Source organism: Numenius arquata, chromosome 6 (genome assembly GCF_964106895.1).
Source record: "Numenius arquata chromosome 6, bNumArq3.hap1.1, whole genome shotgun sequence".
NCBI lineage: Eukaryota > Metazoa > Chordata > Aves > Charadriiformes > Scolopacidae > Numenius > Numenius arquata.
In genome coordinates, this window is record NC_133581.1 from 17956075 (window position 1) to 17973376 (window position 17302).

At 43.8% G+C, this 17302-nt stretch overlaps 2 protein-coding genes across 2 annotated transcripts; both read left to right on the forward strand.

Annotated features, from left to right (window-relative positions):
• Positions 1 to 1855: 1855 nt before the first annotated feature.
• LOC141465268 (serum amyloid A protein-like) lies at positions 1856 to 3391 on the forward strand. Its single transcript, XM_074148614.1, has 3 exons — positions 1856 to 1979; positions 2300 to 2438; positions 3168 to 3391. Exons 1-3 carry the CDS (start codon positions 1877 to 1879, stop codon positions 3307 to 3309), a joined length of 384 nt encoding a protein of 127 aa, XP_074004715.1. The 5' UTR covers positions 1856 to 1876; the 3' UTR covers positions 3310 to 3391.
• A 292-nt stretch (positions 3392 to 3683) lies between these two features.
• On the forward strand, positions 3684 to 16253 carry SAAL1 (serum amyloid A like 1). The gene is made up of 12 exons (XM_074149349.1): positions 3684 to 3834; positions 4086 to 4199; positions 5482 to 5565; positions 8094 to 8173; positions 9640 to 9699; positions 9985 to 10100; positions 11166 to 11349; positions 11616 to 11698; positions 11843 to 12031; positions 12821 to 13017; positions 13567 to 13659; positions 14192 to 16253. The coding sequence occupies exons 1-12, from the start codon at positions 3709 to 3711 to the stop codon at positions 14282 to 14284; spliced, it is 1419 nt and encodes a 472-aa protein (XP_074005450.1). The 5' UTR covers positions 3684 to 3708; the 3' UTR covers positions 14285 to 16253.
• Positions 16254 to 17302: the final 1049 nt, after the last annotated feature.

A 17302-nucleotide genomic window follows, 5' to 3' on the forward strand; every position in this document is an offset into this window, starting at 1 on the left:
GTAGAGTGTAAGTCATCACTAGGACATGAACACAGTTGCATCAAAACTCAGTGCTCCAGTCTCTGCAGTAACTGAGCTGTTACACTATTAAGCATCAAGTTCATGAGTGGCGGGGGACAAAATTATGTCTGGCCCGCTGCTTATTTTGCAAGGTTTCCTTGTCCACGGGTTTAGATTCTCATCTCAAATTGTTCCATTCAGAGATGAAGTGTACTAGAGAACATCTGTCCTGCTGCTCCAGGCCTGTCTGGGGAAAATGTCTCTTCTTCCCCTAAGCTAGATTCTTGTTTGAAGTCTGGTGATGCCCAAGGAAGCCAGCTGCTAGCACTTTATTAGCTCAGTTTGTTCTTGTACCTCTTTTACTCATGCCTCTGCCCTTCAGCTCCAGTGGCTAATTGTTAAACGTGACAGAGTTGTGAATGGGGCAACTACACAAACCTCTTCCGCAGAGAATTTGAAGAAGCTCTCTTAGACGTGCTAAATCACGTATAAGAGCCCACAACGGGGAGAGATTCCACACGTTCATTCTACAGTGCAACTGCACTCAAACCCAGAGCTTTCTGCAGGGGAAACAGTTGTGTCAGCTGTTAACCAGGGGAAGCAAGGAGGGTCCTGCACGGTGGTGCTCAAATTGTGAATTATGCCAGTAGAGCCTGACAGTTAATATATCAATCTTATAACCTAGCAGAGTTGTGGCTGTATGGATCTGAACTTCCCCTTAGGTAAAATGTTTCCTGTTGCATCAAAGCTCTCCTTAGTTTAGTCCACTTGAGCCCCACTGTGCTGGTGTTGCAGCAGGATGGCTGGAAGTCCCTTGAGAAGGATCTGTGGGAGCCAGCAAAGGCAGGATGAACCATTCAGGCCTTCCTTACAGTGGCATGTGTGTACGCTATCTTAAAGCACTGTCAGCAGGGATGTAGCTGCATGCGGTTTGCTTTGCAATGGAGTTAAGAGCGACGCTTCACATTTTGCATTCCATCAGCTCTGGGATCCATCTTGTCATCCCAGCACACATGGGAATTTCACTGAGCAGTTCCTCCAGCTGTTCTGGAAAGGCAGCTGTCTGTTCCTTTTGTGCAGGCACAGGCCCAGCCTTGTGCTTCAACATACAGCGCAGACCATCAGGCACCTTCTTCCCCAAGCTCTGTCAAGGACAAGAGCCGAACATTATGCCAGCTCTAACACTTCTAGCACACAGAGCACTTCAGTCTTCGAGGCAGTTCCTCAGCCTGCTTGTTATGAGGAGCAAATAGTCCTGTGGACAGCTGAAGAATCACCACAAACTTTCTAAAAAATTGTGTAAGAGGAGCTTTGAACTTTCAGTCAGGACAAGGACAGACTTACTGTAATGATTTCTGTGTTGGAAGTGGAGGGGGGGGGAATTCCCAGCCATGGGTAGTATCCTTTCCAGTTTCCTCTTGTGATATGTTTGTATCGCTTATAAATACCCTGTCTGAGAGCACACAAGACAAGCTCCATCTCCTTTGGCTTTGCCTTTCTGCAGTGGTGAGTGATATTCTGAATTTGTGAGCTATATGCAGTGTTTTCGGCTGGTATTTGGGAACAGGACTAATGCTTTAGCATGTGAGGCTTCTCTGTACTTATGATGGGAGCAGCAGGGAATGCTAAAATGCAAGTTTGTCGTGTCCATCTGCCTCTGTTGTGGAGCTCTTAGCTGAGCTTGTGGTTGCACTGAGGGCATCAGTCCTTGTGGGGGGAGAAGCATGTTCCTGGGCTAGCCACTAGCGCTGGGGCAGCTGCCCAGGCACAGCTGGAGATGTTATGGATGCGATGTCAGCAGTCTTTCAAGGGTGCTCCAGAACTGCTCATCTCTCTGGTTGTCTCACAGCTCCGTGCCAGGCTTGTGCTGGGAACCATGAAGCTCTTTGTCTACCTCGTGTTGCTCTCTCTTCTATGTGCAAGTGCTGACATGTCACCAATATTCGAAGGTGGACGATTTGCCTGGGATGCAGCGAGAGGTAAGCTGCTGTTACCATGGGCCTGTCTCCCAGGAACCTCACCCCGAGCACAGGTTAGCAGCAGTCAATGGACACAGTCTTCGGAGATGGGAGTTCTGCAGGTCCACATGAGGGACTCGGCTGGTTTCTGCTGCTGGAAGAGGGCCTTGATCAGCCCTGACAGGCCCTTTCTGTGGGGTCAGCCCAAAGGCCAATGTGGAGAAGTGCCTCTCTGTGTTACTGCTCCTTGGGTCATTCAGCTCCTGGCTGAAATGGTGCTTAACTGTTTCTGGGATAACTCTTTAAAGTCAACATCATGTCTGTGTCTCTGCTTTTTTCAGGGGCATGGGATATGTTCAGAGCATACAAGGACATGCGCGAGGCGAATTATATAGGTGCTGACAAATATTTCCATGCTCGTGGGAATTATGATGCTGCCCAAAGAGGACCTGGCGGTGCTTGGGCAGCTAAAGTGATCAGGTAATGAAGCATATTTGGCTTGTTAACAGTGAGTTACTAGGGTTCCAAGCAGTTCAGTTAGAGTGAAGTCCTTTCTGACTTTTACTCAGCTTTTGATCTAGGACGACAGTAGAGGGGAAGCGGTTGATGTCTGAAGAGCCTGTCTCTATAGGAATGGTGCCTCTCCTCCCACATGAGCGTGGGCTTTTTGTCTTGTCCTCCCAAGAAGGCAGATTCCTTACCTCTGCACTTCTGGTGATAGAATCGTAGAATGGTTCAGGTTGGAAGGGACCTTAGAGATCATCTAGTTTCAACCCCCCCTGCCATGGGCAGGGACACCTCCCACTAGAGCAGGTTGCTCAAAGCCCCACCCAGCCTGGTCCTGAACACTTCCAGGGATGGGGCATCCACAACTGCTCTGGGCAACCTGTTCCAGTGTCTCACTACCCTCACAGTAAAGAATTTCTTCCTATAAGGAACTATAAGAATTTCTTCCTATAAGAATTATATTCCTAGTAAGGAACTCTCTTTCCTTGCTGGTTTGTTTCCTGACAAAATTATGGGTTCCACAGTGTCCTGGATTCCACTGTGTCATGACTTCCACAGTGGTTGTCAGACAAGGACTGGTAACGTGCGTGCATCTCACTTTGAGCAGCCCTGTGGGAAAGCTAGTTTTATACGAGTGAGGAAACCAACACAAAGTGGAGTTAAATGCTGGTTGGTTCAGGTGTCCTTTTTTCTCCCCGCTAGTGACGCCCGGGAAAGATGGCAAAGCGACGTGAGCGGCCGAGGAGCCGAGGACACCCGTGCTGACCAGGAGGCAAACGAGTGGGGCAGAAGTGGGGGGGACCCCAACCGCTACAGACCTGCGGGCCTCCCCAGCAAATACTGATGCTGCCCCCTCGGGGGCCATGTCTGCTGCTCTGTTACACCCCCTCTGTGCAGCCGAATAAAGAAACCTTCCCAAAAACCGCTCCCGCTCGCCACTGCCTTTTTTCCTGCTGGGGTTGGGGTCTGAAGCCTCTGTCCCGGTTCCGTCCCCGCGGGGCGTCGTCAGAGCATCACGGAGGGGAGCACCGGCGCTGCCAAGGGGCGGGGTATCCGCTGGCTCCTCGGTTTCCCGGGGGCTACTTTCCGCGGAAGGGGCGGCGGCGATCGAGTCCCGGCGCGGCCTGCGGTGACCTCCCGGCGCCCCACCCCGACAGGGGGCGCTGTGGGGCGGTGCCCGGGCGCCGCTCTGGCCGCCGCCTCGTTGGCGCCGACGCGGTTGAGGCGGCGGTGGCGGGCCGCCATGGACCGTAACCCCTCGCCGCCCTCCAGCGAGGAGGAGGAGGGGGGCGGCGGCGGCGACGACGCGGTGGGGAACACGGTGTACAGCAAGCACTGGCTGTTCAGCATCCTCACCCGCCTCATCGAGGTGCGGGCCTGGGGGAGCGGGGGCGCCGTGAGGGGAGAGGCCGGCGGGCCCGGTAGCGGTCGGCGCCTGGCGGGTGCGGTGCGGCCCTTAACGGGGGGGCACACACGACACGCCGGTTTCCTACTTGTGTGTGAGGTTTATTTAAACTCTGAGTGAAGCGATAGGTCGTTGTTAGAGTTTCATGGTATTTCTCGGTCGTAGCTCACGTACCCCCGTGTCCCCCCCCCGCCCCCCGCTTCGTTTTCCCTCAGGTCATTAGCCCCGAGAAGACGGAGCCCGCCGTGAGCCCCGAGGGAATCCAGACAGAGCTGGACGAAGAGATGGAGAATGACATCTGCAAAGTGTGGGACATGTCAATGGACGAGGTAGGAGCAACATGCAGGAGTCAGTCCTTGAGGGTGGTTCACAGCTCCAGGAGGCTTCTGCCCAGTTTCTGTTGCTGAGTGTGTTCAGTCAAAATCCTTCTGGCAGTGGGAGAAGACGCAGAGTTAAATGGGTTCCGGCAGCTTTCTGATTTCGAGGGTATTGCTTATTCTCTGGTTTGGCTAACAGCGTCCTGTGAGTCATTAGGCAGAGCAGGTGTGGTGAATTGGCATCACAAAGGCTGCTTTTCAAGATGAGCAAGTACATGGTGTGCACTCTTAGGTCCGAGTTTGCAAAAGCAGGCCTTCTGTTGTATCCTAGCTGCTGGACGCCGTGCTACTGTTTGAGGATATAAAAGCAGAGCTGTGTCTAAATGCTAAAGAAACAAAGTGGTATGCCAGGCCTTCTCCCTGGTTTCTAGTGGATCATGCGGTGCTGTTGCTTAGGGTCAGCTGGCATAAATAAGGCCATATTCACACCTGCTGTTTTTTTGTAGTAGGTGCAGGAGTTGAACCAAAGCTTGGAGCTATTAGAAAACAGTTCCTTAGCTGCAGCTGAAGTTACCTCAGGTACATAGCTTGTACCTTCAGCAGTTTGATTATGGAGATAATACTGATGCTGTCTCTAAATAGGCATGTTTTCCTCTAGCAATTGTGATGCAACCTGCTAGTAAGCCTAGTTTTCTCTGACAGATAAACAACCTTTTAAACTTTAGCTACAGACATACAGTGGAAATCTAACATAACTTTTTGGTATTTTGCTCAACATTATAAAATGCTGGAACAAATTATCAAGTGAGATATATATATTTCATTATTATTATTATTTTACTCCCCAGCTTTTTGCTAGATATTTTAAATAAACGTAGAAGATGTGTCCCTTACTCCTGAACAGAGGACTAATCTTGAGGTTTAATGTGGTAAAATGAGGAGATTTGGTCTTTTATATGCTCTGATCAAGTGCTAATGGTAATCCCTTCCCTGGTATTTGCTGAATTCTAATTTAGCATCTCTGACCCCATGTTGAAACAGAGAGCGAAAGAAGCTAAATGTGGCTTTTTGGCTCGTTGTGTAGCAAATCACTGACATCCTGAATTACCATAGGGGCTTGCTGATCTTCTCTCACCGAAAAGCAAGGATTATTGGTATTAACTGTTGAGAAATAACTGTTCTCTTGTAGTGAGTTTGACATCTCTTTGATCTAGTCCTTGTGCTGTGAGAAAAGGTTTTGGTTTGTGTTTGGAAATTGTAGAAGTTCATTTACTTCTCTATTCACTTCTCACAGGATGTCGCTTCATTTCTTCAGGAGTTCAACGCCCCTGATATATTCATGGGAGTTTTTGCCAAGTCAAAATGCCCTCGCCTCACTGTAAGTATGGGCTGTCAAAAAGCTGTCCCATATTAGCAGCAGTAGTAGATAGCTCTGTGCATGCATTTGCACATACCTCCCTCCTCCTCCTGTTGCATGTTTGAATAGGTTAGGGGAATGAGGAGAAAACACAAAATCAAACTTTAAAATGCTTTTTCGCTGAGTTTTTAATATGGTCTACTCAGTGAGTATTTCAGTGATGCTGAAGCTGGTATATGTCATTATTGATGAAGGACTAAGTTTATCAAACCCAGTTTTAAGGCTTGCTATAAAAAACAGTAAAGTCTGGCTGTGGTGGGTTGACCTCAGCTGGATGTCAGGGGCCCATTAAAGCCACTCTGTCACTCCTCTTCCTCAACTGGATCAGGGAGAGAAAATATAACAAAAGGCTCGTGGGCCAAGATAGGGACAGGGAGAGATCATTCACCAGTTAGTATCACGGGCATAACAGACTTGACTTGAGGAAATTAGTTTAATTTATTACCAATAAAATATCATTATCCTACTCATCAGAGTAGGATGATGAAAATTAAAAACTAAATCTTAAAACACCTTCTGCCCACCCGTCCCTTCTTCCTGGGCTTAACTTTACTCTCGAGTTCTCTGCCTCCTCCCCACAAGTGGCACAGGGGGATGGGGAATGGGAGTTGTGGTCAGTTCATCACGTTGCCTCTGCCGATCCTTCATTCTCACACTCTTCCCCTGCTCCAGTGCGGGGTCCCTCCCATGGGAGACAGTCCTTCACAAACTTCTCTAACATGGGTCTTTAACATGGGTCCCTTTCATGGGGTGCAGTCCTTAAGGAACAGGCTGCTCCAGCATGAGTCCCCCACAAGGTCACAACTCCTGCCAGCAAACCTGCTCAAGTGTGGGCTCTTCTCTCCACGGGTCCTGCCAGGAGCCTGCTCCAGTGCGGGCTTCCCATGGGGTTGCAGCCTCCTTTGTGCTCATCCACGTGCTCCAGCATGGGGTTCTCCACAGGCTGCAGATGGGTATCTCCTGCTCCACCAGTAACCTCCATGTCTGCAGGGGGACAGCCTGCCTCACCATGGACTTCACCATGGGCTGCAGGGGAATCTCTGCTCCTGCACCTGGAGCACCTCCTTCCCCTCCTTCTTCACCGACCTTGGTGTCTGCAGAGTTGTTGTTCTCACATGTTCTTACTCCTCTCTTCCAGCTGCTGTTGCACAGCAGTTTTTTCCCCCTTCTTAAATGTGTTACCACAGAGGTTCTACTACCATTCCTGATGGGCTTAGTTTTGGCCAGTGGTGGGTCTGCCTTGGAGCCCACTGGAATGGGCTCTTTTGGACACGGGGGAAACTTCTGTCATCTTCTCACAGAAGTTACCTCTGCAGCTCCCCCTTGCTACCAAAACCTTGTCACACAAACCCAATACAACTGGCTTTCTTTTCTCATTACTTGTTTCATGATTATTGAACAGAAATGATCATGAATTTATTTAGTCAGACCTATAAAAGTAATGTTAGTGGCTGGGAACCGTTAGACACCAGTACTTAATGGATATTTTTTTTCTTCCCCTTTTTTTTTGATGTCATTGTTTCAGAGCTTGTATTACACAGTGCGCTGGCATTTAGGATTCAAGACAGGGTTTTGAAAGGTATTCAGTGTTGGTATAACTCCCGTTTCTCTGAAGTTATCAGAAGCTTTACTTCAGGAGATGACTAGAGACACATAAGTCTTTGAAAGTTCAGTACTTTGTCTTTTGAAAGTACAACCAAAATTTGGAAGTCAACGCAAATCGGCTGTCATGGCCACTTTCTTGAAATAGTGTCTGCTGTAGTTTGGCAGAGGTGATAGGATGTTAATTACAAAGTTAACCTTGAGCACTGAGGGTTGATTTCCATCTTAAAGTTGCTGAAAATGAGAGATTCCCAAGACTTTCTGTGTTAGCACCGGTCACCTGCAGGTGTTTCAGAGCTCTCACAATCCCCTTTATAGGAGCATGATTGTCTAGGCATGAATATCCTAATGGGATGCACTGCTTTTGGTTTTGTTTGGTTGGGTGTTTTGTTGGGTTTGTTGTTTTGTTTTTTTTTTTTAAAAAAACTACAATCAGAAAATTTTTACTTTACTTTTTTTTTTAGGGCTTTACTGGAAGCTTATATTAAGACTCCTTTCTTTTGGGAGGAAGTAAATACCTGTGAGGGCACTTACGTGGTGATATTTTTGTTCTTGGGACTCTGCATTGCTTTAGTAGTAGGGATTCCAGATTATCTTCAAAACAGCATGCATGGAATATGCAAGCAAAGTTGATTTCAACATGTGTTTGCTTTTATGGAACACTCAAATATCTGAATAGTACCTGTCATGAGTATATTTTAGGCTAGCCTAATGGCGTCCTGTAGAAAAAAATCTGTATCTCTGTCTTGAAACCAGTGGGTCGTAAGAACTTGGAAATCAAACTGGAAAACATCTTTGAACCTTTCTTACTTTTGTCTTAGGGCTGTGGAAACAAAATTGTGAACTATGTTGCAGTTGCTTAATTACACTGTGTTTTGACTTTTCAGGAAATCTGTGTGGGAATATTAGGAAATATGGCCTGTTTCCAAGACATATGCATGTCCATTAGTAAAGATGAGAATCTGGGGTAAGTGTATGTGTGTTTTATACATGCACAAGTGCTGCTTTTCGGACTCGCAATCATGAAATATAAGTTTCTCATGGATGGAGTGATGTACTTCACGTGTAAGAGAGAAGCAGCAATATATTTATTGATATCAACCAGAGATTTAACAAAGTTTGTTGGTAAATGTGGTAACAGTGGTTTATCAAGATTGGATGGCAAGATTGATTTGGTTATTTACTGCATAGAGGGCAGGGTCAGACAAAACTGTCAGGGAGACCCTCTGATTAAGTCACAAGATTCAGAGAGGACCCTATCTCTGAATATGGAGAGAGATATGGATTTGATAGGTGGACTGTTTTGTGGATGGGGAATTGGTTGGATGGTGGCATACAGAGGGTAGTGGTCAATGGCTCAATGTCCAGACGGAGATCAGTGATGAGTCCTGTCCCTCAGGGGTCCATATTGGGGGCCAGTACTGTTTAATGTATTCATCAACAACATGGACAGTGGAATTGAGTATCCCCTCAACAAGTTTGCAGATGATTCCAAGCTGAGTGGTGCGGTTGACACACCTGAGGGATGGGATGCCATCCAGAGGGACCTGGACAAGCTCAAGAAGTGGAGCCGGGTGAACTTTGTGAGGTTCAACAAGGCCAAGTGCAGGGTCCTGCACCTTGGTGGGGGCAACGCACCGTATTTGCACCCCGTGTTGCATGCGGGGCAACGCAACAGTATCAAGACAGACTGGGGGATGAAGGGATTGAGAGAAGCCCTGCCAAGAAGGACTTGGGGGTACTGGTGGATGAAAAACTGGGCATGAGCTGGCAATGTGTGCTCGCAGCCCAGAAGGTCAACCATATGCTGGGCTGCATCGAAAGAAGCATGGCCAGCAGGTTGAGGGAGGTGGTTCTGCACCTCTATTCCACTCTGGTGAGACCCCACCTGGAGTACTGCATCCAGCTCTGGAGTCCTCAGCACAGGAATGATATGGACCTGTTGGAGTGGGTCCAGAGCAGGGCCACGAAGATGATCGGAGGGCTGGAGCACTTCTATGAGTACAGTCTGAGAGAGTTGGGGTTGTTCAGCCTGGAGAAGAGAAGGCTCCAGGGAGACCTTATTGCGGTTTTTCAGTACTTAAAGGGGCCTTATAAGAAAGATGGGAACAGACTTTTTAGCAGGCCCTGTTGCAATAGGACAGGAGGTAATGGTTTTAAATTAAAAGAGGATAGATTCAGATGAGATTCAAGGAAGAAATTCTTTACAGTAAGGGTGGTAAAACACTAAAACAGGTTGCCCAGAGAGGTGGCAGATGCGCCATCCCTGAAAACATTCAAAGTCAGGTTGAATGGGGCTCAGAGCAACCTAGTTGAAGATGTCCCTGCTCACTAGGTGGGGAGGGGGGGTTGGATTAGATGACCTTTAAATGTCCCTTCCAACCTAAACGATTCTATGATTTACTAATCTAATCTTGGTTTTTCTCCTTATAGCCAAGTGTTACTTCAACGTTTGTGTGATTCAGACTCTCCAACTCTTCTGGAAACAAGCAGGTAGGACACCTCAGAAATTAATGCATCATTAGTGTAGTTCTGTTATGTTCTGAGGCCTGGGAAGAAAATTGACAAGTTGGCTCACTATTTTATTATCCTCTCATCCTATCTTTTTGTCATTTCCCCGTTGTTCTGGAATTGATTTGCTGTGAGCAAGATTCCTGTTTCTGTCACATCATTCTCATTGGTTTGGATTTACACTTGTAGAGCTAAAACTATTTATACTTGTACAGCTAAAATCAGTGAATTGGCTTCTGATTTGTTAAATGGGCAATTCTTGTCTAGGTTGTTGTTAACTTGCCTCTCCCAGCCTGAGGTGGCCAATGTCTGGGTTGAGAGAATCCGAGAAAACCCTTCTGTGTATGACTGTGTTTGCTTTATCATGTCCAGCTCTACAAATGGTAAGTTGCCAAAACAAGTTGGGAATCCGTGGGTGTTAGCAGAAAAAAATAAGAACTGAAGTATGCATTTTCAAGGACAAATATTTTCAATTGGGAATACAGAATTTCTTTAAAGTAAACCTCATGAATTTAAAGGACACCAAAGTAAACTTGTCCTCCCTTTGTTGGTCTGCAAATGTAAAACCACACAGAAAAGCACCCATAGATGAAGAAGAAAACTATGGGGGAATAAAAATAAGTGTGATAGAAGAAGTTGTTATTTGGTACAGTAAAAGAAAGGACACAGTCCTCATTCAAGGATATGCATACGTCAGTTTTGATCCTTGAAATAGGACCTCATTTAATTTTTTTTTTCAAATCAGATACGTATTTTCCATTTTAAAAACTACCATACTTGAGGAATGATTCAGTTACTCTGAATGGCAGCAGAATACTGCACAGGCTTTGGGTATGCAGTCAGTGGTACACAAATCTCATAGCACTAACGTAGCAAAACCCACACTAAGCACCTAATAATGGAAATATTTTGAATGGCCTTTATTTTTCACATCCAACTCAATTGTAAAAACAGTTACCATTTGTCTAGGAATCCTAACGATTTCACTTTTTCAGCTTGGTTGTGGGGTTTTTTATGACAACGCTCAGAAATCCTGCTCAGTCCAATTGAAATCACAGATCTTAAGTAAATTGCAGATTGGCAGGTGTAAGGTTAGCAGAGAAGTGCATATTTAGGGACAACTCTTGGAAAGTCTTACTTCAGAAGCAGAAGTTATGACTTTTCAGGAACCTGAAGTCTCCTTGTGGAATAAAGTTCCTGCTTTATAAATGACATGGTAAGTTAGAAGATGTCTGTGGGCTTTCCAACAGTCCCTACTTATCCAACTCTTCGCCTGATCTGGCCACAAAAAGGAAATAAATATAGCAACCATTAGTAGGTCGTGAACAAAGCTAATGTATTTCAGCACTTAATTTACTCTGAATACTTTTATAAATTTGCATTTTGTGAGCTAGTTTTTGCTCTTTGTTTCTAGTCTTGTTGGAATTTATACATTCTCTCTTGTACAGTGGAATTGCTGGTAAAAGTGGGTGAAGTAGTGGACAAGCTCTTTGATCTAGATGAAGAACTGATGTTAAACTGGATTAAAAATGGCACTTGTCGGTCTGTGGGACCGTCTGTGGATGATTCCCCTGAAGAACTTCCAGATTTTAAGATTGTGCCTTGTATACTTGAAGCAGCCAAACAAGTCCGGTATGTGATACTTCTTCTTGGTTTCATGGCTGGGGAGACTCCTTACAGCCTTGTTAAGGCCTGTGTCTGAACAACTTGATTTCGGTGAGAGCTGCATTGTTTGACAGGTACATTTCCCTGTATTTACCATCTGAAATGAGTCAACTAGTTTGTTTGCAAAGAGAATGGCAGTGATTGCGGATAGTCTTCTGTATGTCCAAAACACAGAGTATAAACTCAGTAATCAGATCTTTAATTTGGTTTTGGGTTTTTTTTGTTCTGTGTAGGTCAGATAACCCGGAAGGACTTGATGTTTATATGCATATTTTGCAGCTCCTTACCACCGTGGATGAGGGTATTCAGGCTATCGGTAAGACACTTGAATTGCTACATATGATAGGATCAAGGTGGGCAGTAACTTCTAGATCATCAGATATTTAATGGGTAGAAAAATAATTCATGTACCTAGATTAAATTTGATGGGTTGGTGGGTTCTCTTTCTTTCTTTCTCAAGTGCAGGCTCCTGATGGGGGAAAAGAGACTTGGAGTTTGCTTTATGACCTCATTTGCCATGAACTTTGCCAGCCAGATGATCCACCGATCATTGTGCAGGAGCAGAAGACTGTATTGGCCTCTATTTTGTCCGTGCTGTCTGCTATGTTTGCTTCACAGACAGATCAGGAATACACCAAGATGAGGAAAAGCAAGTCTTGCTTTTTTCTGTTCTTTTTTTTTTTTTTTTAAAGTTATTTTCACAATTGACTTTATGTGAGATGGAAGGTGGCTAATTTATTACTGTTTACTAGAGATCAGTTCAGAACAAAGAATTCAGTTACAGGTTTGAGTACAGTAAGGCTCTTTACCGGTGACTCTAAAAATCACTGCTAGCTCAAAGTTTGGTTACTGGATATCTCTGAAGAGTTACAGAAATAGAATTTGCAGATTCTGTTCAGTCTTCCCCATTGGGTAAATTAATGAAAATTGCAGAATTCATGTTTGCTAAAATATGATGTCTTGGTAGTAACTTTTTTTTAGTAGAGGAAGATTCTGCCCTTATTTAAACTCGTCTTTATCACTTGTTACTTTTCAATTCATTGACAAGTCTTTAGAATTAAAAGCCTTTTCTTGGGAATGTGAGTCAGGGTCACCTGCATCAGAAAGACGTTTTGTTTGGTTTATCAAATAGAATTATATGGATGCAAATTTCACGTGCTAGCCTCTCTGAGTTACTACTAGAGACGTTTTCCTTCTTATATTCCTTACCGCTGGCTTATACTTTTTGTAGATACAGATTAGCTTCCATGGCTTGGGTTTTCTACTACATTTCCCCTTGCTTCTTTAAAACGGTCTTTGATTAAACACAACACTGTCAGAATATACATTCCTATAGCTTTTGTATAAAATCTTGCGGTGTTTCGAAATTCTAATGCCTTGAAAGCATGGGGAAAAATTTTCAGTGTTAAACTACCATTTTCTTGTTACTTTGTATTAGATATGCCTCTGATTGGGAGCTTGATTCGTATCTTACAATACATGGAGGGCTGTGGGAAGAGATCTGTTGATAACTCAAAGGAGTCTGAACATCAAGAGACTGGAAGGGCTGATCTAAACGAGGAGGATTTCCATTTAAAAATTTTGAAGGATATTTGCTGTGAATTACTTTCCAATATGCTTCAAGAACTGACCAAGGTAAGAATGAGCGAAATTCTAAAAAAAAGACGTTACTGTTGGTGATTTTCTGGGCAAGTGAAGTTGCATACTGAAAATTCATTAGAGAATTAATCAGAAGGCAAGTAGCCGCTTGTGTGTTAGACGGCAGGGACACAGGTTTTCTGAGCTGTAGCTTGGCTTCAGGGCTAGGATTCTGTATGATAATTTAAACATAAATATATAAATATATAAAATTATGTATTATAAAATAAAGGTGTTTGTCACCATTTCTTTTGAATTAAGGCCAATTTATTTAAGAAAAGGAAAGAGTACCAATATATAAACTCGCCTCCTCAGCCAGACTTCTTCATTATGAGAGCATTCACGTTAAGGGACTTCTGGTGTGTGAGCTTTCACACTGTTTTGTATTGGCTATGTCTGGCGTCCTCTGAGAACTGTAAGTTCTGGTTGTTTTACCCATTTTTGAGAATGAAGCACATACTGTAGATGCTGTGTGCACAATTTTGAGTTTGTTCTTCTCGCAACTGTTCATGACATGCTAGTTATATTTCTCATTTTATTTTCCAGGAAAATACATTAGAAGGACTACACCAGGGACATTTAAATGAACAGACATGTTCCTGTGCATTTCAGAACCTCTTACCTCTGTATTTCGCATCAGTGAGTATATGACAAGATCTTTAACATAACTGAAAAAATACTACTCAGGTAGCAAGGCCTTTCAGAGTGTGCAGGTTGTGAGTTTCTCAGACGCAGGGAATACGCCATTCTGGACAGTTTTACCCTCTCTGTCTTGTCTGGCTTACTTCAGCCAGAGCTTTGCCTAGATCATCGCCTGACTTAAGGGTCAAACTGTGCTGAAATGAATGGATGCCTGCAATTTTATGCTAACTGAAAACTTGTCCTGTACTTTTTTATAGAATAATTATTCTAAATATTTTTCATAGGGAGCTTTTCTTAGTGTCCTTTTAAACAACAAAATAAGAGTTTGGGGAAGGCAATAATGTTTCAAAAGTTAGACCAACTGAAATTGTGGGGTTTAGGAGGAAGGTGGCTGCTGTTGGTGGGAAGGTAAAGGAGTAGAAAGACCCCCTATGTGAAGTATAAGAATTCTGTGTTCCATGGAAGTTTGGTTTTTTGATTTTTTTTTTTGATTTTTTTTTTTGTGTGTGTGTTTACAATTTATTTCCAGGTGGAGAGTTTCCTTGAAGTTCTGCGTGAGGCTGATCAGACACTTGCTGACAATCTAGAAAAACGTTTCCCAAACCTGAAGGTTCAAGCCTAAGAATGTACATGAAATATTTCCCTTCTTTGGAATGAAGAATTTTGACTGTTTCATTACATTGTTTCAGAAATCAAGTTTTCAGTAAATGCAGAATGAGGCAACCTTGTTACCAACAGGTGGCTTTTAAGAAATGTTCCAGGTAGTCCTGGTTAATCTAGGGTTAATCTGGTCTGCACAGGGAAGGAAATCACTGTAAATTCAGTTCTGCATCTTCCATCCTGTTTGCTCTGGTGATAAGAGACTGTTGATTTCTATTTGCTCTTCTGCAGCATAGTGTTCTTTGAATAACTGTTGATTCTCTGCTTTTCAACTTAAGTTGAAACAGCAAAATGAATGAAATGCACTGAGTAGTTTTTTAACGGATGCTGATTTCTTCCACGTTGCTGTTGGCAAAAGGAGGATTGATCGGTAGGAAATCACAGATGTCCTCTGCCTAAGGAGCTTCAAGCACCTGATAAAACCAGAGTTAAATTATACAGAATTGTTTGGGGTTCTTTCTTTTTCTTTTTTCTTTTTTTCCTTTTAGATCATACCAGTACCTTGAGCAAGTATTGCAACAGAAATGTTTCATCTTGCTGCTTCAAAACCTTTATGCTTCTTACATTGAAGCCTGGTCTACACTGCAGCTCTGAGTTGTGGCATCTAGGTCCTGTGCAGTTTAAAGGATTTGAGAATATGGTTACCAGTGGTCTGTGCTGCAGCTTCTAACCATTGCAGCCGGTTACCCAGAGGTAGAGTTGTAGGGCAGGTTTGGATTTAATCCATGACATACTTGAAACTTTCTGCTTTTTTAAAGTAGTCTGTACTTCAGTTTAGGAATGTAACGTATCAAGACAGTTCTTTCCTCATTCATGTGTCTTAGGATTTATCTGTGAATGACATCAGAAATGCCACATTAGCCTCAGTTTTTCAGGGGAGGTTAAAGTCTTAGGTCATTTGCAGTAAATTCAGTCCACAGTCTTCTGAAGATCCCTCTTTTATATTATGTTTTAACTGCATTACATTTTTAGATCACTTGCCTGCATGCAGTGCAGCTAATGTTTTCTGTGTCTGAAAAGACAGTATAGCAGCACATCAGCTTCACCCTTTCTGTAAATGACAGTGGAAAACAATTGGTCTTTAATGGGTTTGAGATGTAAAAGAAAATGGGAACCAGAGCATAGAGAATAACTTAATACCATATATATGCATTCCCTGCCTCTCTGGGATTTTATGGACTTTAAGTATTGTGCTGGGCCATGTTTTGTTTGCCCTGAGTTACCTGTACATGTGGTAAAATACAGTATGTGTATATGTATATAGCCTTTTCATCCAAACTTCCAGTTTTCAAAAATAGTGCAATTTAATCGCTCCGTTTGGCTGCCAGCAGCATCTTAGTTGTCAGCAGGGGAGTTAGCATTACATATATCTAACTTGTGTCACCAAAAAGAATTGCCATGGTTTCTATCAATTTTTGTATGCTATGTTTATTGGAGAAAACTGGTAACTGTGAATAGGATGACAGCATTTTTCATACTACTTTGACAGTTTTTTGGATATTTTCGTAAACCTACAGATTTGTAATAAATTTTCTTTAAAAAAAAAAAACCAACAAACCTGTATGCTTTCCTTCATTCTAAGTGTCAATTAAATTTGTTTTTTGAGTCACTGGAAATGTCTATTGCTCTCAAGTATGTCACTTGTAAGAGGAAAATTGAACCTCTTTATAATGTCAGTGTCCTGTAAAATACGTTGTTCTTCATTGGATATTCATTCGAATTCTCTCTTGCTTTCTTTGCTTAGTCATTTTTATGGTCTGGAAGTTAATGTTTCTCTCATCCGGCTGTTAACATTTTTCTGAGCTTAGTTTATCCCCAGGTGAATCATAAGTATCTTTATGATAGTCCACCATAGTTAAGAATTATTTCTGGTTTCTGTCTCAAAACTTGTAGTTGTTGAAGTTTTGCAGTAGTTGTTTAATGTAACATACAAAAAAGCTGAGACAAGGTGTGTTGTTTTATTTTGTTCCTCCTTCTTTTCAATACACAAGTATCCAGTATTGGCTGATTGTCAAATGTGGTATCGCTGATTACAATAAGTAGGTGAGATATATCATTTCCCTGATATAATTATTGTGTAAGTGGGGTGATATCTAATGCCTGACATGTGGTAGCAAAAATAGCTGATGTCAGTAAGTGGGAAACCAACTGGGTCCCGTTCTCCTGCTGTTCTGCAATAGAAGAAGCTGTAGAAATGGGTCCCTCAGCCTTGCTTCAGCAGAATGATAATTCAAGTACACCGGGAATTTTTAGGCTTGATAAACACGATGAAATGGAGACTGAATTCCCCCTTTGTACCACCAAACAGCTGCTCTTGTGCAGTCTGTGCTGCGTGGGTGGGGCAGCGCTGTCTTTAGGAGCAAAAGGCTGTGCCAAATTGAAAGCAAGGTGAATGTGCGATGTTTTTGGTGTTCGGATGCAGAAGAAACTATTTGTGGTAGCAGATGAATGATGTTTGGAAATGGTGTATTTCATTGTCTTGCCAGCAGGGATCTCCCTTAGCCTGTGCTTCGGGAACATCACCTGTCTGATTTGTTAGGTGGTGCTGGGGTTTGTTTGGGGTTTCTTTGGGGGGAGGGTTGGGGGGGCTGGAGTTGGAGAGGGGTTGGGGGTTTGGTGGGGGTTTGTTTGGGGTTTTGGTTTGTGGGGTTTTTTTGGTTCCCTCTCCTAGCCATGCTTTGACACCAAGTGGGAAGCCAGATCTCTCTGGGCTAGTTGATTCAGAGTGGATATCTATCTGCACAAGCAGGCAAGCAGCTTTCTTCTGGACCAAAGATCTGGTTACCTCCATAACATCTTCCTTTGGGGAAAAAAAGAGAAGTACTTGCCACTGTCTTGTGCAGGGCTCTGGACAAAAAGCAGGTATCTGAAGCACTGAACTAAAGTAGCAGGAACGTGGTCCTACTTGGACAGAGCTGGGTGTGAACTGTGGCACAAGCACACCTAGAAAATTGAGGTAGAAATCAGACAGGAAGGCCTT

Bases quoted from the DNA above. Each gene is read 5' to 3' on its own strand.
- SAAL1 (XM_074149349.1), top strand. From the start codon at position 3,709: ATGGACCGTAACCCCTCGCCGCCCTCCAGCGAGGAGGAGGAGGGGGGC. The intron at 9,700-9,984 runs GTAGGACACCTC...ATTCTTGTCTAG, and splicing joins ACTCTTCTGGAAACAAGCAG to GTTGTTGTTAACTTGCCTCT. The intron at 13,660-14,191 runs GTGAGTATATGA...ATTTATTTCCAG, and splicing joins TACCTCTGTATTTCGCATCA to GTGGAGAGTTTCCTTGAAGT.
- LOC141465268 (XM_074148614.1), top strand. From the start codon at position 1,877: ATGAAGCTCTTTGTCTACCTCGTGTTGCTCTCTCTTCTATGTGCAAGT. The intron at 1,980-2,299 runs GTAAGCTGCTGT...TGCTTTTTTCAG, and splicing joins TGCCTGGGATGCAGCGAGAG to GGGCATGGGATATGTTCAGA. The intron at 2,439-3,167 runs GTAATGAAGCAT...TCTCCCCGCTAG, and splicing joins TGGGCAGCTAAAGTGATCAG to TGACGCCCGGGAAAGATGGC.